Source organism: Dermochelys coriacea, chromosome 3 (assembly GCF_009764565.3).
Source record: "Dermochelys coriacea isolate rDerCor1 chromosome 3, rDerCor1.pri.v4, whole genome shotgun sequence".
NCBI classification, from domain to species: domain Eukaryota; kingdom Metazoa; phylum Chordata; order Testudines; family Dermochelyidae; genus Dermochelys; species Dermochelys coriacea.
Genome location: NC_050070.1, coordinates 60,121,436 through 60,143,548, shown reverse-complemented (window position 1 = coordinate 60,143,548; position 22,113 = coordinate 60,121,436). Strand labels below are relative to the sequence as shown.

General features: G+C 45.1%; 1 protein-coding gene across 16 annotated transcripts in view; it reads right to left on the bottom strand.

Moving 5' to 3' along the window:
- SENP6 (SUMO specific peptidase 6) overlaps positions 1 to 22,113 on the bottom strand; it is a 167,414-nt gene that overhangs the window by 62,246 nt on the left and 83,055 nt on the right. For 9 of the 16 annotated variants that reach the window (XM_038393819.1, XM_043510539.1, XM_043510527.1 and 6 more), the window contains one exon: positions 7,450 to 7,595. In XM_038393819.1, the coding sequence (XP_038249747.1) occupies positions 7,450 to 7,595 (146 nt within the window). The remainder of the gene's footprint in view (positions 1 to 7,449; positions 7,596 to 22,113) is intronic. The other 7 variants (XM_043510533.1, XM_043510534.1, XM_038393820.2 and 4 more) reach the window with 1 other exon arrangement.

The following is a 22,113-nucleotide window of genomic DNA, read 5'->3' as shown; positions in this document are numbered from 1 at the left end:
GATTAGGAAGTACCGAGAATAAACCCCTTTCCTTTCATGTCCTGAGGAACTTCCTCCATGGCCCCCAGACGCAGAAGGTTGTCAACCTCCTGAATGAGGAGTTGTTCGTGACAAGGGTCCCTAATGAGGGACAGGGAAGTGAAGGGGCGGGAAGGAGGGGCAGCCAAAAATTGCAGAATATAGTCCCAAGCTATTATGTCCAGGACTCAACGATCCGACGTACCCCTCAACCAGGTCAAGTGGTATTGAAAAAGGCGGTTGATGAAAGGTGGCAGATCCGGGGAATTGACCTGGGCATCGCTCTCGACTGCTCCATCAATATGGGCGCTTCTGCCCTCTTGTATGTTTAGCCTGGCTAAGCTGCATGGGCGAGCAGGAGGCAGAAGGGCGGCGACGACGACGACCAAAGGTGGTGTCCCTACCCCTTCTCCTGGCAGGTCCAGAACGAGGTTGCCAAGACCTTGGCAATGGAGGAATGTCTTGCACACTGACTGCAGCGTGGATGTCCAGGCAACAGAGGTTTGCTTTGGTGTCCTTAACTCCATGCAGCCTCACATCCGTTTGATCAGAAAACAGACCATGTTCATCAAAGGGAAGGTCCTAAATGGACTTTGTATCTCCTGGGGGAGTCCAGCAGTTTGAATTCAGGAGCTGCACCTCATCACCACTGCAGATGTCACCACTCTGGGTCCACCGCATCCCACATCATTTGCACGGCGCAGTGGACTGCTGAGGTGCCCTCCTGCATGAGAGTGCCAAACTCCTGGGCCTGTTCCTGCAGGAGGGACTCCTTTAATTTATGGGACACTCTCCATAAAATTTAAGTAATAGCGACCCAGGAGGGCCTGGTGGTTTGCCACCTGAAACTGTAGACTTGCTGTTGAATAAATTTTTCTTCTGAACAAGTTCAGCCGCTTGGCCTCCTTGTTTTTTTGGAGTTTTTTGAAGTGCACCTGCTTCTCCTTTTCATTGGCCTCTGAGACCACCAACAAGCCAGGGTGGGTGTGAGGTATAAAGATATTCAAAACTTTTGGCAGGAACAAAGTTCTTTTTCTCGGTTCGTTTTGATGGAGGAGGGCATCTGCCAAATGGCTTTGGCAATTTTGAGAACCCCTTCATGCACTAGCAGCGCTATATGGGTAGGGGTTGAGGCTGACAGAACAGTGTCCTCCTATTCAGCCATCTCTTCCACTTGTAAGCCCAGGTTGTCGGTTACCCACCAAAGCAAGGCCTGGTGGTCCTTAAAATGATCAGGAAGGCTGGTGCTGGATGGGCCCGCGAGTGCTTTATCGGGAGGACGAGGATGGCTGTATGGGCGGAGGGGGGACCTATTCTTCCTCCTTCACTGGGGAGGATGGCTTGAGGGTAGGCACAGGCTCTTTAAGTTCGGCCACCAGGTGTTCCTCCAGTGCTGGGCCCAGCTCCAACAATGCCGGCGGCCGCTGCTCTACAGCAGCGGCCAACGAGTGGATCGAGGGGGGCATTGCCATGACTGGAACACCCCAGGCGTCCCAACATTGCCACTGAGTAGACCACAGACCAGCTGCCACCAATGTTCGCTCTGACCCCCAGTCCCACTGCTGAAGCCAGGGTGATGGGCTGAAGCAGCCCCAAGTACCAGAGAAGGCCCCTTCCAGAGACCACATAGGCTTACGAGGCCTGGGTCCGCCTACAGACCACTGAAACCAGACACTGTGCCTCACCCAAGGAGACCAGTGCCGATGGTGTGGTGAGTAGGTGCAGTACTGAGGAAGTTGGAGGCGGGAAGGAGATCGTTACCACGGTGCCCGTGACCGGGAATGGTGCCAGGACGATGATCTTCGGGATCAGTACTCAGTAATATGGGGACCGGCGCCTCTCTCCCAGCGAGTTGCGTCAAGATGAGGTGACCATGACCGCAGAGCTGGCGACTGATGGTAAGCCCTTGCCAATCTCAACGACGGCACTGGCGACCGGCTGTGCTGAGGTAGAGAGCGTGCAATTGTCTCGAGGGATCAGCAGTGCTCCTCTATTCACTGAGGAGCCTTATCGACCGACTTGCCCTCTTGGGGAGCCTTAGACAAAGCCTGCAGCACTTGTAGTGCTGGTTGCGCGGGCGGAGGCCTGTGCTCCTTTGAGACCTGGGCCTTCAAAGGCGTCGGTGCCGGCAGGGGAGTAGGTCCAGTCTCACTCGCAGGAGTCAAAGGACCTTTTATCAGCAGACTGTCCTGACCGGGGAGGGCCAACTGTGGGGCTTTGGTGTAGGCAGGTAGCTCAGGGCCAGCTCCTTGCTCACAGTCTTCTTTGCTGATGCTGGGAAACCGTACTACTCAGACTTTTTTTTTTTTTGGCACCAGCAACGTGGAGCGGTGCCAGGAGGGCCCCAATGCCAGTGGCGCACTTGGCCAATGCCGAGGTGCTGAGAAACTCATGCCGAGATGGCTTGAATGCCAGGCGGAGGGTGGACTCCGAGCCTGATGTCTCTCTCCTTCTGCGTGCAATGCCTAAAGTTCCTATAAATGCGGCACCACTCTTTAACATGCGCTTCCCCCAAGCACTTGAGACAGATGCTGTGTGGGTTGCTAACAGGCATAGACCCGTTAAAGGAGTCGCAAGGCTTAAAGCCCGGAGACCAGGGCACAAAGTCCCTGCTGGGACATAACTACTAACACTAAACCACCACAATTAACAGATTCTTAACACTAAAGATAACTATATACAAAGCTAAAAGGCACGAAGTCCAAAGGAAGTAATTGCAATTCCTTGACGACCAAGGAAGGCACTCTGACAACCACGGGCAGCAAGATGGAACTGAGAGGGCACAGGGCTGGGGGCGCCCGATATACCGCACCATGAGCGTGGCACTCCAGAGGGAATGACAGCCAGCCCTATGGGTACTGCTAAGGCAAAAGTCTCTGATGGCCATGATGTGGGAGCGCACACACCTAGAATGGAATCAACATGAGCAAGCACTCAAAAAAGAACAGATTAATTTTTATTATATTACAGATCAATATCTACGGAAAACTACCATCTCAAGGAGGGCACTTATGTATCTTTTTAATAACTTTTATTCTCTACTGTCTGAAAGACTAAAAAGTGACTCGTTTACCAGATTCCTTTTGTTTTAAAATACTAAACACACTGAAACATTACTACTATTTAATATGGAACACAAACAAGTATTGTAAATTACTGGCATTTTCGGGCTTGTCAAAATATAACTGGTCATGTTAAAGTATGGGAAAGGATTTAAATAATTTAGACTCTGACATCTCATCAGAAAGAGGAGATTACTTACTTGTAACTGGAGGTTCTTTGAGATGCCTGGTCCCTATCTGTATTCCACTGAGGATTTACACGCATGCAACATGCATGCGGAGCTGGAGATTTTGAAAGCAGTAGTGTTTGGCCCAAGCATGTGGTCCGCCTCATGGTTTCGTCCAAAGCGATAAAAGGCGGGGTGAATGGACCGCACCTCAGTTCCTTCTGTACCATGAACCAAGGGGAAGGAAGGTGGGATTACAGTATAGATAAGAACCACACATCTCGAAGAATCTCCAGTTACATGTAAGTAACTGCCTCTTCTTTGAGTGGTTGTCTCCATTATATTCCACTGAGGGCGATTAACAAACATTACCTAGTTAGGAGGAAGGTGCAAGGAAGATGACAGAACGGTAAAGCAGAGAACAGCCACACCAAATAAGGCATCTGTCGCAGAGTCTTGCACCAAGGCGTAACGGAAAGAAATGGTATGTATTGAACTCCATGTGGCCGCCCTACATACGTCTGTAAGCACGTTGCGAAGTGTGGCCATAGGGGATGCCTGTGCTCTCATGGAGTGGTCTCGTACCCCAACGGGTGGAGCCAGTCCCAATAATCTATAGAACATAAATCGAAACCCACTTAGAAATCTGCTCAGGGGAAATGGCTTGCCCCTTAATCCTCTCCATTATATCAATAAACAGTCTAGGGGACTTCCTGAATGGCCTCATCCTCTGCAGGTAAAAGGCCAGGGACCTCTGGATGTTGAGAAAGCGAAGGCACCGTTCCTCCTAGGAGGAGTGCGGCTTTAGAAAGAAAGCAAGTAAGCGAATGGTTTGGTTGGAGGTCAAAGCAAGGAACCGCTTTGACAGAATCCTGGGGTGCATCTTATGGAACTTGGTAAAGGGAGATGGGGGTCCATCATCATGGCTCCCAGTTTGCCTACCCTTCTCACAGAAGTAATACCTACCAGGAAGGAGAGGAGACACAGTGAGCAAGAGGCCAGAGGTTTGAAGGACAATTTCATCAATGCCGCGAGGACAAAGTTGAAGTCCTGTCCCAATTGGTCACAAATTTCTTGCTAAGAGAGTCTGCAATCATGTTCTGAGTCCTCGGAAGATAAGCTGCTGACAACAGGATATTGTGTGTGATGCACCAGTTCCACAAGCAAACCGCCTCTGCATGAAGTGCTGGTGACTTTGTGCCCCCTTGCTTGTTTAAATAGTAAATGGTGGTGGTGTCATCTAACATAACACCACGACGGGAGGGGACAGACGGGAAAAACGCGCAACACACTCCTTGCTGCCCCAAGTGCATGCTGGATTTCCGAGCAGTCCAAGTTCCTTGTGTCAGGTACTAGCCCATGTGCTGAGCGATGCATCTGTGATGATCATTGTGCATGGGGAAGACTGAAGGAAGAGTATCCTGGTGCAAACTTGAACTGGTTCTTCCATCACTGAAAACAAGGAGAGAAACTTGGGTGGGGGAAGGGGACAGAGAATGGGACAGTCAGTAGAAGGTCCATGGAACGGTTTGTAGGAGAACAGGCTCTCTATAGCCACAGCTGTGGGCAGCGGAAGCAGGGACAAGTGAAGGAGGTGACATACGTGCACATCACCATGTAGCCAAAAAGGGAAAGGCAAATTCTGGAAGGAACAGGACTGGAAGTCACCACAGTAATCAGTTCTAACAGGGTCTGGAATCTGTCCTCTGGAATGGTAGGCACATGCAGAGACCGCACTGATGCATGGCCCAATGAACTCTAAGGACTTCGTGGGGTGTAATGTCAATTTTTTCTCATTTATGCTCAGCCCCAGGGAGGAGAGCAGTAGAAGCAGCAACGATGTAGATGCTTGAGCCTCCTGTTTGGATCATGCTGCTAGCAGCCAGTCATCGAGATAGGGGAATACAAGGGCTGGTCTACACTACCAAGGTAAATCTAGCTAACATACGCAACTTCAGTTACGTAAATAACGTAACTGAAGTAGACATTGTTAGATCCACTTACTGCGGTAGCTACATGGCGCTATGTCGATGGGAGAGCATCTCCTGTCAACTTCCCTTACGCTTCTCAGGGAGGTGAAGTACATAAAATCGATCGGTGAGTGCTCTCCCATCGATTTAGCGTGTTTTCACCAGACCCGCTAAATCGACACTCGCTGCATTGATTGCAGCAGGGCCAATCTACCGGCAAGTATAGACATACTCTAAGGATCCCTGGCTGCTGGAGATGGGCCACCACTACAGAGAAAACCTTGCTGAAGACCCGTGGAGCAGCGATGAGTCCAAATAGTAGAACATTGTATTGGAAGTGTTGAGAGCCTACCACGAATTTCAAGAACCATCTTGTGGGTAGGATGAATATGTGGAAGTAAGAGTCTTGCATATCGAATGCTGCAAGAATGACCATAGAAAACTTTGGCCCACGTTTGAAGTGGGTGAGATGACAGATCTAGGATTGGTCTCCATCCTCCTTTTTTCTTAGGATCCAGGAAATAAGTGGAATAGAACCTGGTGCCTCGAAAGGCCATGGGAACAAGTTCTGTCGCTCCCCTTTGAAGGAGGGTATCTATCTCTAATGCGAGGATACTGTCATCAGAGTGGTCCCAGAGGCAGGATGGGGGATGTGGATGAGGTAGTATCATGAACTTGATCACATAACTATGTCGAATAGTATCCAGAACCCATTTGTCCATTATCACACTTCAGGCTGGTAGAAAGAGTGCTGACATTCCCCAAAAGGGTGGGTTGTATGTATGGTGGAATGTAAGGTGACTGTTGGCTCTCTAAATGCACTCAGAAATATCACTTATGCAAAGACTGAGTACACAGTGTTGAAGACTGCGCTGACTGACCAGGTGGATGGGATTGTTGGATTTTCTGATTCTTAAGAGGCGGCTCGTAGGGTTGCTCAAAAAATGGAGGAGTTCTGAACGTTGTGCAAGGGGTGGGTGGTAGAACTTGCATTTGGGTGCTGGGGTGTGTGTGTGTGTGTGTGTGTGTGTGTGTGTATATATATATATATACACACACACACACACACACACATATATACACATATACACCCAGTGACTGCAGAGTAGCTCTGAAGTCCTTGAGGGAGTGCAGGGAATCATCAATCTTCAGGTTGAAGAGGAGAGAGTGATTGAAAGGGAGATAGTCAATGGTATTCTGCACCTCCCAGACAAATGCAACCAGGATTCTCTTCTCATGACGATGCCTGTGACCACAGTGCGTGAAGATGTGTCCACTGAATCCACCATGGCCTGGAGCATCGTCCTGACAACCAATTTACCTTTCTCTAAGATAGTATGGTATTGGGCAAGGTCCTTCTGGGAAAGTTTGTCAGCAAAGTCCACTAACTGGTCATAGTTCAGAAAGTCATATTTTTCTGGTAAAGCAAGGTAACTGGAGAGCCAAAACTGAAGGCTGGCTTAAGGAAAGACCTTACAACCTACGAGGTCCAATCTCCTACCCTCCTTGTCAGTTGGAGTAGAACACAGATGTTGTGGCCTGGCCTGTTGCTGCTTGAATAACCAGGAAATTGGAGGGTTGGGTGAGAAAAACTCAGCTCCCTTCACCAATAAATAGCATTTCTTTTCCGCACCATTTTGAGGTGGGTGAACAAATGGCCAGAGAATGCGAGATAGTATGGGCCTCTTGGAGAACAGCATCGTTGACCAACATACTAACTATATACAAGAATAAGAGGTTTTTTTCCTCTGTGTTTTAGAAAGTACATTCCAAGAGATGAGAAAACAATTGAGGCTCCAAGTCAGACCATGTGGCAGTGAGAAGGAACTGAGGGCAGTCGGTCTGCCCTGCCCTTTATCACCTCAGACGAAATCAAGGGTGCATGCGCAGATCCACGGTGCAGTTGCAGACCAACTGACACTACTACTTTCAAAATCTCTGGATGCATGGCACAAGCATATTACCCTCCACGGAATAAAACAGGGATCATCATTTGAAGAAGAAATAAATATTATAAAAAAGGTATACACACAATATATATATTGACCCTTTACAATTTGGATGTATCAGAGTGGCAGATAAACACATTTAAAATCACCAAAACATTCCCTTCTCAGTTACAAACACTTTTAAAAACTGTAACTATTTCTACTCCGAAACTTGAACTGTGTCTTACTAATGCTACTCATTTCTGAAGTTAAAATAGAACTTTGCGTTTTGTATCTAACCCACCTCTAAGTGGGTTAAACAGTTTTTTGTAGCAGGAGACAGAGGCAAATCAGATTGACATGAACTGCAGTGATGTTTCTGTTGTACCTTCCTCTTAATTTCAGATTCCGATTCTGATCCTGACTCTTCTGTGTTCTCCATTATACTTTCTATGGGGAAAAAAAATCAAATAAATCAACGCAGAAATCAATGTATTAGCTTTAGATGCAGAAAAGACTTTTGACAGGAGTGGACTGGAGGTATATGTTTTACACCATAGAAAAATTTGGATTAGAACCCATATTTAGTTCCTGGATCCAACTGTTATATTCTTACCTAGCCCCCCATATCACAACCAATAATGTGACCTCTTCAGCCTCTTCTGGGGTACTAAAAAATGGTGTTTGCTGGCCCCATTAACTTTTTTATTTGGCTCTTGAGCCCCTTGCAATAGTTGTACAAGCTCATTATGATATCTGAGGCATACACCTTGGTTCCATGGAGTATAAATTGATGTTATATGCAGACGATATCCTTTTGCATACATCCAAAACCAGAAACCACTATTCCAACATTTCCATCATTAATTCAAAAATTCAGAGCAATATTTGGTTACAAAATAAATTGGGAAAAATCAGAACTATTTCTCTGCTATCATGTAGTTGGGCTTTTTCCATAGGCAAACTGATGCAATTAAGTACACCTCTACCCCAATATAACGCAATCGATATAACATGAATTCGGATATAAAGTGGTAAAGCAGCGCTCTGGGTGTGGCGGGGCTGCACACTCCGGTGGATCAAAGCAAGTTCGAAATAATGAGATTTCACCTATAACGTGGCAAGATTTTTTGGGAGGACAGCGTTATATCGAGACAGAGGTGTACCTCAATTTATAAATACCAAGAAACATTAATACATTTATCTTCAATAGTTTAGAATCCGTACTCTGTCAAATAACTAGTTATATAAATAGGTGGCATCCACTCTCCCTGAGCCTGTAGGGAACAGTTAGTACAATAAAAATGAATATTCTGCCTAGACTACTCTATATTCTATCTATACCCCTCTGTCTAATTTTAGGAAATTTAACAACATTGTTAAAGCCCTTCTGTGGGCTCACAGTCAATCAATGCCCAGGACTATTACTTTAACTCCAGCTCCCTATAGCCAAAAGGTGGGTTTGCTCTCCCAGACCTACAAAATTACTATTTCAGAGTAGCAGCCGTGTTAGTCTGTATTCGCAAAAAGAAAAGGAGTACTTGTGGCACCTTAGAGACTTTACTATTAAATTAAATTACTATTGTGCTTTTATCATGTTACAGATGTCAAACTGGTTCCAGCATTCTAATACCCTTATATCGATAGAGGAGGAAGCTGAAAGGGTATTAATGCATCCAATTCCTCCTATGGAGCTCCTGGGTGCTTCTTTTTGTCCAATGGAAAAAAAAAAAAAAGGTTCCTACAGTGGTGGCTGTGAAGAGGGTCTGGACTATCCTAGCTAAGAGGTACCAATTTCATCCTCACCACAAAGTACCTATCAAGTGTAACCCAAACTTGCAAACTGGGGGGGGAAAGAAAAAAAAAATCTATAAATTGCAAAGAACTAGCTGAGGAAGGGCATGAAACAGATTTTCCAATTAGTCAAAGATAAAGGCTCTTTTCTAAACACTAAAGAAACTATATGACCTGCCACCCTCAGTAGAGTGGCCGTCCTTACAACTAACACACTTGCTAATATATCAGTTTGGTCTGGATGCCCTAGGATTGTCACAGGCCCCAGAACTACTGGGGACCTTGGAAATGCTTCATAATCTCCCCAAGCCTATGCCCACCATGTATGCTTTACTAACAAAGAAAAATTCCAGCGGTCTGGAGTTCTTTGTGAAAACGTAGGAAGGGGAGTTATCACAGCCCGTAAAAGAACCGCGGTGGCAGACCATATATGTTAAAGATGCTTCTGTGGATCTCAGGCTACAACCGATACAACAAAAGATTCTATTCAGAATATACTCGATGCCACAAAGGTTGAGCAAGATAGGGGTCTTGTCCTCTGATGTTTGTTGGCACTGTAATAAAGAAAAAGGAACCCTGATACATACGCTATGCAACTGTCCAACAGTCAGGCAGCTGTGGAAAGAGGTGGGCACAAGAGTGAAAACAGTGCTTGGTTTCAGCAACCAAATCTTAGCTGAAAGTTATATTGTAGGTTCTGTACCTACTACACTGGGAGTAACTCCATCAAAAAAAATTGGTTTCTGTAATGACTGTAATGACTACCAACTGCACACTTTTACAAAAATAGAGAAGTAGGCTTATACCCAGAATATAGCAATGCCATTTGGACCTGTATGAGTTAGCAGTGAAAGAAAGAAGAGCATATAGACATGGAGAGCAATTATATGAATTTGAAGACATCTGGACTCCATTTCTTAATACATTTGGATAAAGAATGCTGAGATAGATCAGGTGGAAAGAAAGTCTGGTATTCTGTGAGCAATCAGCTTTTTCCCTTTCTTCCTCACCATCTCCACCTTCCCTTTTTTGATTATTTGTTTATGTCTCTTTTTTTTTATTATTATTATCCCAAATGTAATACTGTCTGATTTATCATGCCATTCAGCCATATCTGCATGGCTGAATGGCATGATAAAACATATGAATGGTTAAGTGACAACTTTGCTAGTTAAGTAAAAGTTAAAAATCACTGTAACCAATAGACATAATACCCAATCAAGTTCCAACTACAAAGAGGAATAGCAAATGATTAGGGTCCTACCAAATTCATGGTCCATTTTGGTCAATTTCATAGGATTTTTAAAATTGTAAATTTCATGATATCAGCTATTTAAATCTGAAATTTCACAGTGTTGTAATTATAGGGGTCCTGACCCAAATAGGAGTTGGGGAGGGAGGTGGTACTGCTACCCTTACTTCTGCACTGCTGTTGGCGGCAGTGCTGCCTTCAGAGGTGGGCAGCTGGAGAGTGGCGGCTGCTGGCTAGGAACCCAGCTCTGAAGCCAGAGCCACCACCAGTAGCAGCAGTGCAGAAGGATGGCATGCTATGGTATTGCCACCCTTACTCCTGCTCTGCTACTGGCGGGGTGCTTCCTTCAGAGCTGGGCGCCTGACCAACAGTCATCGCTGTTCGGCCACCCAGCTCTGAAAAAGTAAGGGTGGCAATACTGCAGCCCCCCTAAAAATAATAGTGTGACCCCCCCACTGCAACTCCCTTTTGGGCTTGGATCCTGGATTTCAGAAACACTGGTCTCCCCCGTGAAATCTGTACAGTATACGGTAAAAGCACACAAAGACAAGATTTCACGGGGAGGGATCTGATTTCACGGTCCATGATGCGTTTTTCATGGCCGTGAATTTGGTAGGGCCCTACTAATGATCTTATAAATAAAGGATAAAAAACGCACACCAAACGAAAAACGTTGAACTTTTTGTTTTAGAAATCAGCCACCATTTGCCAATTCCCATTTTATTAAGGGAGCTGGGGTGTGTCTCAGTGAAATCTGTAATTGTTATGTTATTTCCTAGCAGGGACATTGTCTTAAAAACACCTTGCTAATTTCACTCCACACCAGAAGAACCCAGTCTCTGGCAATGGAAACTCTGCCAGGAATAAAGAAAAGGAAGTGGTATAGGACTCATATAGCTTCTGCTTTACCATGAAAAGGTCAGAGCCAACACAACCTCCGAAATGAGGAAAGGCAAAGCCAGCCAAGGAGGTGGTGATTTCCATAGGAAATATGCTGATTGGAGCACTTACTTGGAACAACTGTGGAATACCCAAGGGTTTGTCTTAATAGGGAGTTTTTTCACTGGTACAAATCCAGTGTATATGTTATGCGTTGGTATAAGCTATTCCTGCGCAAGCCCTACTTTACAATGGTGGAGCTCATCTATACTGGGGGAGCTGTACCAGCATAGCTACACTGGTACAAAAAATCCTTAATGCAAAAAAGCCCTAGTTTACAATGTTTTCAGACAGGCTACTCCTTTTAGGGATACTTTGCACAATGTTGTAAAAATAGTGGCTTCTCATTTAAAGATTTTAATAAAAATGTGTAATTACTCTAAACTACATTATAATATTTTATTTTACATTAGAACTTTCTTTTAAGACTACACGATTTAAAATAGATATACATGCCACTTAAACGATGTATTGATTGTCCCATTCTCCCTCCCACCCGCATCTCCCTGACAACTACAAGGATCATTGACTCTTACATTTAGAGAAGGATCTATTTTCACTCAAGAAATAATTAGACTTGAAGAGGATTCAATTCATATACAGAAGTTAAAAATGGTTACATATTTCAATTAATACTAACATAAAATTAGAAATAATTTCAGCAGAATCATTAGGACCCTGTCGATTGAGTAAAAAACATTGTCTCAGGTTCTCTTTTGATCATCTGGATCCCTACCAAGGAAACTCAATACTTTCAATATATTATTATTATTATATATTTGTATTACCACATTACCTATGAGTCCTGCACTCCCACAGAGCTAAGAGCTGTACAAAACAGAACAAAAAAAGATGGCCCCTGCCCCGGAGAGCTTATAATGCAAGAAAAGAGGCAGAAGACAAGCCAACAGGGGCGTACAAAGAAATAATACTGATCAGCATGATAGGCAGAAGTCTCAGCACACCAACAGCCTAACTTAATTTTTTTTTGTAGTTTTAAGGAAGGCTTGAATGAGGATGAGTTAGCTTTACAGGTGTTTATGGGGAGCTCCTCTTAAGCACGAGGGGCAGCATAGAGAAAGCACAAAGGTGCTTGTTTGAAAATTTAATGACTGGGCGATAGAGACTGGCATTATTGGATGACTGGAGGTGGGCATCAACCTCTTAACAGTGAATAAGATGTGATAGATAGGCCCCTCATAGCCTGTCCCCACCCTTCAAAGCGAAGACAAGTGGTTTAGATTTGATGCAATAGAGGGGGAAGCTGGTGGAGGGATGCATAGAGAGGGGTGACATGGACAAAGCAATGGGCTAGGACAATGATTCTCAAACTATGGGTCAGGACCCCAGAGTGGGTCACGGCCTTGTTTTAATGGGGTTGCCAGGGTTGGCGTTAGACTTGCTGGTGCCCAGGGCCAACACCCAATCCCCACCGCCTGGGGACGAAGCCCGAGATCATAAGTCCTGGGTGGCTGGGCTCAGGTTACAAGCCCCTTGCCCAGGGCTGAAGCGCTTGGTTTTCAGCTTTGGCCAGCTCGCATACCCAGGGCTTTGGCTCCCCCACTTGGGTGGGCTCAGGCTTCAGTACCCACTCCTGGGGTCATGTAGTAGTTTTTGTTGTCAGAAGGGAGTCACAGTGCAATGAAGTTTTAGAACCGCTGGGCTAGGACAATAACCTTTGCAACAGCATTTGAATGGATATGACTGGGGCAAGACTGCATTTGTCAAGGCCAAAGAAAAAAATTGCAGTAATTAAGACATGACGTAATAGCCTGGATAAGAGTTTCAGAACTGAGGAATAATAGGAAAGTCTGTATTTTACAGATGTTATGCAGAAAGTATCAGCAAGATTTAGACAGCATGGGTAGGTCCAGGTCCAAGTCAAAGATGACACCCAGTTATGGGACTGAGCGACAGGCAGGATGATAGTGTTGCCCACAGTGTTTGAGATAGGAGGTAGCATAGATGGCTGGACAGGAGAGGGAAAGAAGGGGTTATTCACCTTGTGCAGTAACTCTAGTTTCTCTAGAGTTGTTCCACTATAGATGTATCCAAGTCCCTATGCCTCTACTCAGAGATTTTAGGTAGCCATGTCTGTTTGGACCGTACATGTGGTGTCCCAGTCTCATGCCTTGCCTTGAGGTTATCTAGTACTGAGCAGGCAAACCGTCTTCAGTTTCTTTTCTAACACTGAGCCCTTATTAAGAGCTCTGAAGTAGATAGAGTTGGGGTATGGAAAGAAGGTGAGTCATGAAGCACCCATTGGGACATGCATCTCGAAGAACCACAGTTACTGCACAAGGTAAGTAACCTCCTCTTCTTTGAGCAAAGTCCCTACAGGTGCTCCACTTTAGGTGACTCTATAACAGTATCCCAATGGAGGGTTGGGGCGTCAAAGTACAGTCTAGTACTGATGATAAAAACCATGGATCCAAACACAGAATCTGATGTAAAGTCATAGGTGATCACATAATGTTCCGCAAAAGTATAAAAACAGATGCCCAACTTGCTGCTCTGCATATTTCTGTGATGGGAATGTTTTACATGAAGGCTATAGCAATGGAAATGGATCTCATGGAATGAGTTTGAACTGCAGATGGAAGTTGAAGATTGAGGGTATAATAGCAATAGATAATGCAGTTCAATATCCATCTAAGGCACAGGTGGGCAAACTACAGCCTGTGGGCCACATCCGGCCCATGGGACCATCCTGCCCGGCTCTTGAGCTCTCGGCTGGGGAGGCTAGCCCCTGGCCCCTCCCCTGCTGTCCCCCCTCCTCCACAGCCTCAGCGCGCCGCGGCAGGGCTGCGAGCTCCTGCTGGGCAGCACAGCAGCGTGGCTGGCTCTGGTCAGGTAGCGCGGCTGCCAGTCCTGCTGCTCTGAGCAGCATAGTAAGAAGGCACAGAGCCGGGGGGTTGGATAAGGGGCAGGGTCCTGGAGGGTAGTCAGGGGACAAGGGGCGGTTGGATGGGGTCGAGGGGCGGTCAGGAGACAGGGAGCGGGGGGATGGACAGGTGTGGGAGTCGTGGGGGGCTTTTCAGGCGATGGGGGGTCGGATAGGAGGTGGGGTCCTGGGGGGGCCGTTAGGGGAGGGGGGTCCCAGGAGGGGACAGTCAGGGGACAAGGAGCAGGGGAGTTGGCTGTGTCGGGAGTTCTTAGGAGGGCAGTCAGAGGGCGAAAAGTGGGAGGGGGCAGATAGGAGGCAGAGGCCAGGCTGTTTGGGGATGCTTCCTACCCAGCCCTCCATACAGTTTCAGAACCCCGATGTGGCCCTCAGGCCAAAAAGTTTGACCACCCTGATCTAGAAAGCCTTGATTTGAGATTGAGGATCCTTTAGAGCAGGGGTGGCCAACCTGTGGCTCCAGAGCTACCTGCAGCTCTTCAGAAGTTAATATGCGGCTCCTTGTATAGGTGCAGACTCTGGGGCTGGAACTACAGGTGCCAACTTTCCAATGTGCCATGGGGTGCTCACTGTTCAACCTTTGGCTCTGCCATAGGCCCTGCCCCCTCCCCTGAGCCTGCCATGCCTTCACTCCTCCCCACAGCCTCCTACACACCATGAAACAGCTGATCAGGAGGTGTGGGGAGGAAGCGGGAGGTGCTGATCAGTGGGTGGGAGGCACTAGGGCGGGGAGCTGATGGGGAGCTCTGACATATTACTGGGGCTCTTTGGCAATGTATATTGGTAAGTTCTGACTCTTTCTCAGGCTCAGGTTGGCCACCCCTGCTTTAGGCCTCTCTGCAATTAAAAAGAACAGTCTAGAAGATTTTCTGAAGTTTTTTGTTCTATCCAAATAGAACGCTAAAGCTCTCCTGATAGAGTGTACGTAATATTGCTTCTCTTTTATCATGGTGTGGCTTTGGCAAGAAAGTTGGGATGTGAATAACTTTGTTGATATGGAAGGCAGAGAATACATTGGGAGCAACTTTGGGTGTGGTCTCAGTGTGACCTTATCCCTATAAAAAAAAAAATTTGTGAAAGGTGGGTGTGCCATTCCCCAATTAGCTGAGACAAGGTGATGGCTATTAGGAATGCTATTTTTGTAGATAGATACATAAGGAAGCATGTGACCCTGGGTTCAGAAGGAGGCTTTGTAATGCACTTAAGGATCAGGTTAAGGTCCCATGTTGGTGTAGGATATCTGAGTTGTGGAACAAAATTACCCAGACCCTTGAGGAATCTTTTTGTTGTAGGATGAGTGAATAAGGATTAGCCATCTATATTATGACGAAAAGGCAGTTTTGGTTGCGAGTTATACCTTTACTGAATTTAGAGATAATCCTGACTTTTTTAAACCTAGGATATAGTCTAGTACTAGCAAAAGGGGAGAGCATACGGTGGTAACGTGTTTTGACCCACACCAGATTTGGAATCTTTTCCACATCTGCATATACTTGTAACAAGTCATTTTTCTGTTACGTAATAGCACTTCTTACACATCCTCTGAACAGGACACCTCTATGCTTTCGAATGATCGATGAATCAGTCAGAGAACCTATAAATTGGGATGGCGGATCTGTTCAGCGTTCTGAGAGAGGAGATGAGGAAGGGGCTGAAGAGTGATTGACTGGCTAATCACTAACTGAGTAAGTTTGTCTTGGCCACATGGGAACTATGAGAACTTTTGCTCGCTCTTATCCTATCTTGAGAAGGGCCTTCGATATGACAGGAATTGGAGGAGTGGTGTAAAGGAAACCCGTATTCCAGTGAAAGATTAAGGCATCTCCTAGCAAATGATGTCTCAAACCAGCTGTGGAGAAGTATTGGGAGCAATTTTTGGTTTTGGGAATGACAAATCTATTTTTGGGACTCTGCAATGCCAAAATATGCTGTGGAGAACAACAGGGTACATTTCATATTCGTGTTCCTGCAAGAACGTTCTGGTAAGGGTATCTGTTGTGGTAGTCTGCACACCCAGCAGGTAGGCTGCTGTTATGATGCTGTGCTGAATGCACCAATTCCACAGTTTCACTGCCTCTGCGCAAAAGGATAGTGATCTTGCTCCTTCCTGATGGTTTATGTAGAACATACATGCTATGCTATCTGTCATGACTTTTATACATTTGCCCCTTGATCAATGGTAGGAAATATGCACAAGCATTCCTGACTGCTTGAGCTCCAATAAGTTGCTATGTAGCATTGATTGTAAGGGGAACCATTTACCTTAACTTGTGTGACTGTCTAGATGATAAAGATGCATCTGTTGTCAGTATCAATGTTGGAGGTCGCTGCATAAATGAGAGCCCTGTGCACACATTCTGGGGATCTTTCTACCATTCAAAAGAGTCTTCGACTATCGAAGGCATCCACAGTAGTTTGTTCAATCTATCCCTATTTGGTGTACTGTTTTGAGCCATGTCTGAAGGAAAAGCATGTGGAGCCTTGTGAGACTTATTGTAAAGGTGCCAACCACCATGTGCCCGAGTAGTTGAAAGTAATGTGTGGCCAAGATCTGGGGGCTGATCTGAATCGTGTTAGACAGTCAGGGTGTTGAACCTGTGTAGTGGGAGAAAGGCTTTGGACTTCACCGCATAAAGATATGGTTTGAATTCCTATGAACTCCTATGAATTCTAGATGTTGCACTAGAGTCAGAGTCGATTTTTAGTGTTCAGTTGTAGTCCCAACCGCGTGAATACATAGTCTTTTGCGTGGCTAATAGGGCGTTGAAGGATTGTGCCTTGATACGGATATATCATGATTCCTGATTTGTGAAGATAGGCTGCTATCACAGATAGGACCCTGAAGAATACTCTGGGTGCAGATGATAGGCCAAATGGAAGCTCGGTATATTGAAAATGGTCTTGACCCAAGGTGAATCTCAGGAACCTCCTGTGGCATGGTTGAATCTCAATATGAAAATAAGCATCTTGTAGGTCAAGGGCCAAGAACCAGTCTCTCTGGTCCAGAGATGGAATTACTGCTGCTAATGTAACCATCTTAAATCTTTGTGCCTTTATGTATTTGTTTAAAGATCTCAGATACAGAATGGGTCTCCATCCTCTGTTCTTTTTTGGCATCAGAAGTATTTGGAGTAGAAAACGTTTCATCTGTGTTGACTGAGAAATTATCGCACCAAGGTTTAGGAGATTAATTTATTTCCTGATGTAACATTGGTCCTTGAAGAGGGATAGGGAGGAAGGATGGGTGGGAGGGAGGCAGGTAAAGTGGATAACCATTGGCGATAATCTCCCTACCCATTTGTCTGTTATCTTTTCCCAGTTTTGTTGAAAAAGAACAAGGCGGTGTCCAAAGAGATGTAGAAAGTTTGAGTTTTGCAGCAATTGATAGCGAGAATGATAGTTTGAGGCCTCGACCAATGTCTCCAAATTGACGTTTCAATGTTGAGGGCTGTAAAATTGAAGTTGGGGGGGGGGGGAGGGCTGTCGACTTTTGTTTTGGAATCTGTGGTCTTTTCTGCTGGGGTGGTTGGAACTGGGCTGGTTAGGATCCTTGTGATGTCTGCAATTTGCTGTACTTTCTTTTCTGTGCATATAGAACCCCCCAGATTGAAATGTGGCTCGAGTCATTCTGTGTGTGGAATGAAGCGTCTGTCTTGTCCACAAAGAGTTTGGATCCTTCAAATGGAAGGTCCTCCTCTGTCATTTGGGCTTCTCTTGGTAGACAGGAAAGGTAAAGCCACGAAGATCTCGTTACTGCCACTACTGATAACGGCGCAGGCAGCTGTATCCATGGCATCTAATGCAGTCTGAAGTGCTGTCCTTGCCAGAAGCTGGCCCTCGGCACTGATGGCTTGGAACTGCTCTCTTTGATCATTTGGTAGATTATAAATAAAGGCACTGAGTTTTCCATAATTGATGTGATTCTATTTCACCATCAAGGCCTGATAACTTGAAATCCTGAACTGCAGGGTTGCTCATGAGTAGGATTTCCTGCCAAATAAGTCTGGTCTTTTCCAATCCTTGTCATAGGGTGTTGGTTTAGCTGTCTGCCACATTCATTTACAGCCTCTACCACAAGGGAGTTTGGTGATGGAAGGGAAAAAAGAAAGTCCACATCTTTAGAGGTGACATAAGTATTTTTTGTCTGCCCTTTTGCATGTGGATGTTGTCATGGCCAGTGTTTGCCAGATGGTTTTGGCTGGGTCTAGTAAGGCCTTGTTGATCAGGAGTGCAATATAAGGGGGATCTGAAGTAAGTCCACCACTCTGTTGGTGAGGTCTTGAAAACTGTTTGAATTTGTCTGCCACAGATGGTGGAAGAGGCATCAGTTTCATCTCGACAGAATGATGAAGTGTGTGTTGCTAGAGTAATTTCTTTATCCATCCTTGCCTCCTGCTCCTCAAAGGTCTCCTCTCAAGGATCAAAGGGACTAGAAAGGGAATCTGAGGGAGATTGGCTTCCAGGGGGATAGAGGAAGACTCTCGAGGTCCTAGAGAACTGGGTCTATGGCTGCCCAAGGGTAACAATACCACCACTGGGGTGGTGTGAAGGGTAAGAGTGGTATAACCCAAGGGTATCCATACCAAGTGGATGGGGGCCTTGTCTATCATGTTTGTAATGCAGTTGTCATAATTGCCAATTCCTCAGTTTGAGAATGATCTCTACCACAGATTTATGTATGGGTTCTGAGATGACTCAGGAGTCTGTTCCTGAAACCACAGATCAGCCCACAGTAGGTACAGACATTTTCTGGCATGTCAGCTGCCTGCTGTGAGAAAGTTTTCCCATCCCCCCCCTTCCTTCTCTCTTTTCAGATGCAAGGGCAGGAGGTGCGAGGGTGGAGCACACTCAGGGGAGGGGGCGAATGGGGTGAGAAGAGGCAGGGCGGACCTGGGGGAGGGGGTGGAATGGGGGTAGAGCAGACCCCCCCCCAGCACATTAAGCAGTTGGTGCCTCTGGATAATACAATCCTGGGATGTATAAACAAGGGAATCTTGCGTAGGAACACAGGTTATATTACTTCTGCATTTTGGCACTGCTGCAACACTGCGACCTCTGCAGCAACAGCGTGTGTATTTCTTCTTGTCCACAATCCAAGACGAATGTTGATAAATTGGAGAGGTTTCAAAGAAGAGTCATGAGAATGATTAAAGGATTGGAAAACTTGCCTTATGGTGGCTGAGCTCCCTGAGTCTATTTTGCTTTAAAAAAAATAAAACAAAACAAAAACACCACCACCACCACACTGTTAAGGGATGATCTCATCAAAATTTATGATAATGGCCTCTTCAATCTAGCAGGAAAAGGTATAAAAAAGATCCAATCATTAGAAGTTGAAGCTAGAGAAAGTCAAAATGGAAATAAGTTGTAAATTTTTAACAATGATGATAATTAATCACTGAAACTGATTACCAGAGATTGTGATGGATTCTCTGTTACTGGAAAATTTCACGGGATGTTTTTTCTAAAACTTATGCTCTAGCTCAAACAAATTATTTTGAGAAAGTTCTATGGTCCGAGTTATGCTTGAGGTCAAACTAGATGATCACAGCAATCCCTTCTGGTTTTAGTGTGCATGAATCACTGAAGTAGAGGCAGAGGGAGGAGAAGATTTGAGGAGTGAGTTAAAAGTAGAAGAAAGGTGTCTGGGATTGTGGATGTGGGATTCAGCTAAATTGAAGAAGTATAGTTGCTTAGCTTGGAAGATTAAAGAACTGAAAGAGGAAAGAATGATTTTCCCCCATTACAAAGTCAATCTGGTCCTAGGATTGCACAAGAGAAGCTCTGCAGTGTGAGAGCAGGAGCAGAGGAAGCAGATGTTGGGAATGAGCCAAGGCTAAGGGTTGTCAAGGTAGACACTGCACTGCGCCTTTACGTCACAGTTAAGGATGGAGGAGAGTGAAGCAGTCTTTTGCCCCAGTCACCCAGTTTAGCAAGATCCCTTTGCAACTCTTTACGATCTGCTTCAGACTTCACTATCTTGAATAATTTTGTATCTGCAAACTTTGCCACCTCACTGTTAACCCTTTTTTCCAGATCTTTATGAATATGTTGAACAGCACTGGCCCCAATACAGATCCCTGGGGACACCACTATACCTCTCTTCATTCTGAAAACTTACCATTTATTGCTACCCTTTGTTTCCTGTCTTTTAACCAGTTACTGATCCACAAGAGGACCCTCCATCTTATTCCTTGACAACTTACTTTGCTTAAGCATCTTTGGTAAGGGACAGTCTCAAGGGCTTTCTGAAAGTCCAAGTATACTATACCCACTGGATCACCCTTGTCAACATTTGCTGACCACCTCAAAGAATTAATAGATTGGCGAGGCATGATTTCCCTTACAAAAAGGTATGTTGACTCTTCCCCAGCACATCGTGTACAGTATTTCTGTGTACCACAGTATTTCTGTATCCGATCATTCTGTTCTTTACTATAGCTTCAACAAATTTGCCTGAATCGAAGATAGGCTTACTGGCCTGTAATTGCCAGGATCACCTCTGGAGCTTTTTTAAAAAAATTGGCATCATGTTAGCTATCCACCAATCATCTGGTGCAGAAGCTGATTTAAGCAACAGGTTACATACCACAGGTAGTAGTTCTCAGTTTCATATCCGAGTTCCTTCTGAACTCTTGGGTGAATATCATCTGGGCCTGGTGACTTATTACGGGTTAATTTATCAATTTGTTCAAAACCTCCTCTACTGACACCTCAATCTGGGACAATTTCTCAGATCTGCACCTAAAATGAATGGCTCAGGTGTGGGAATCTCCCTCACATTCTCTGCGGTGAAGACCCATGCAAAGAATTCATTTAGATTCTGTAATGGCCTTTTCCTTCAGTGCTTCTTTAGGGCCTTGATCATCCAGTGGCCCCACTGATTGTTTGGTAGGCTTCCTGCTTGCTTAAATTTTTTTTTTTTTTTTTGCTTTTAGTTTGAATCTTAATAGTTGCTCTTCAAATTCTTTATTGCCTGCCTAATTATAATTTTTACATTTGACTTGCCAGAGTTTATGCTCCTATTTCCCTCAGTAGGATCTTACTTTCAATTTTTAAAAGGATGACTTTTTTGCCTCTAACCGCCTTTTACTCTGCCATGGTGGCATTTTTTGGGTCCTCTTACTATTCTTTTTAATTTGGGGTATACATTCAATTTGAGCCTCTATTATGGTGTTTTTCAAAAGTTCTCATGCAGCTTGCAGGCATTTCACTCTTGTGACTGTTCCTTTTAATTTCCATTTAACTAGCTTCCTCATTTGTGTGTTTATTCCCCTTTCTGAAGTTAAATTCTACTGTGGTGGACTTCTCTGGTGTTAAGTTTAATTGTATTACGGTTGCTATTACCAAGCAGTTCAGCTATATTCACCTCTTGAACCAGATCCTGTAATCCATTTAGAACTAAATCAAGAATTGCCTCTTCTTTTGTGGGTTGTGCCTCCAAGAAGTGTTCATTAATGGTGTCTGGAAATTTTCTCTCTGCATCCTATCCCGAGGTGACATGTATACAGTGAATATGGAGATAGTTGAAACCTCCCCATTATAACTGAGTTTTCTATTGTTAATAGCCGCTCTAAGCTCCCTGAGTATTTCACAATCACCATCATGGTCATGTGGTCAGTAGTGTATTCCTATTGCTATAGTCCTTGATTCAAGCATGTAATTTCTATTAATAGAGATTCTATAGTACAGTATGATTCATTTAAGATTTTTTTTTACTATATTTGACTACATGTTCTCTTTGCCACTCCCTCACCAGCACAACCTACTCTGTCATTCCTACACATTTTGCATCCTGGTATTACCATGTCCCATTAATTGGCCTCATTCCACCAAGTTTCTGTGATGTCTTTTATATCAACATCCTCATTTAATGCCAGGCACTCAATTTCACCCATCTTAGTATTTAGACTTCTAGCATTTGGATACAAGCACTTTAATAATCTGTCACTTTTTAGCTGTGGGGAGCGGAGAGAAGAATCAGATGCAGTACTGTTTAGAAGAGGAGAAAGAGCGAAATGGGGGAGAGGTAGGACGTGGCAGTAACAGGAGAGAAGCCCAACACCTTCACACCAGTAATT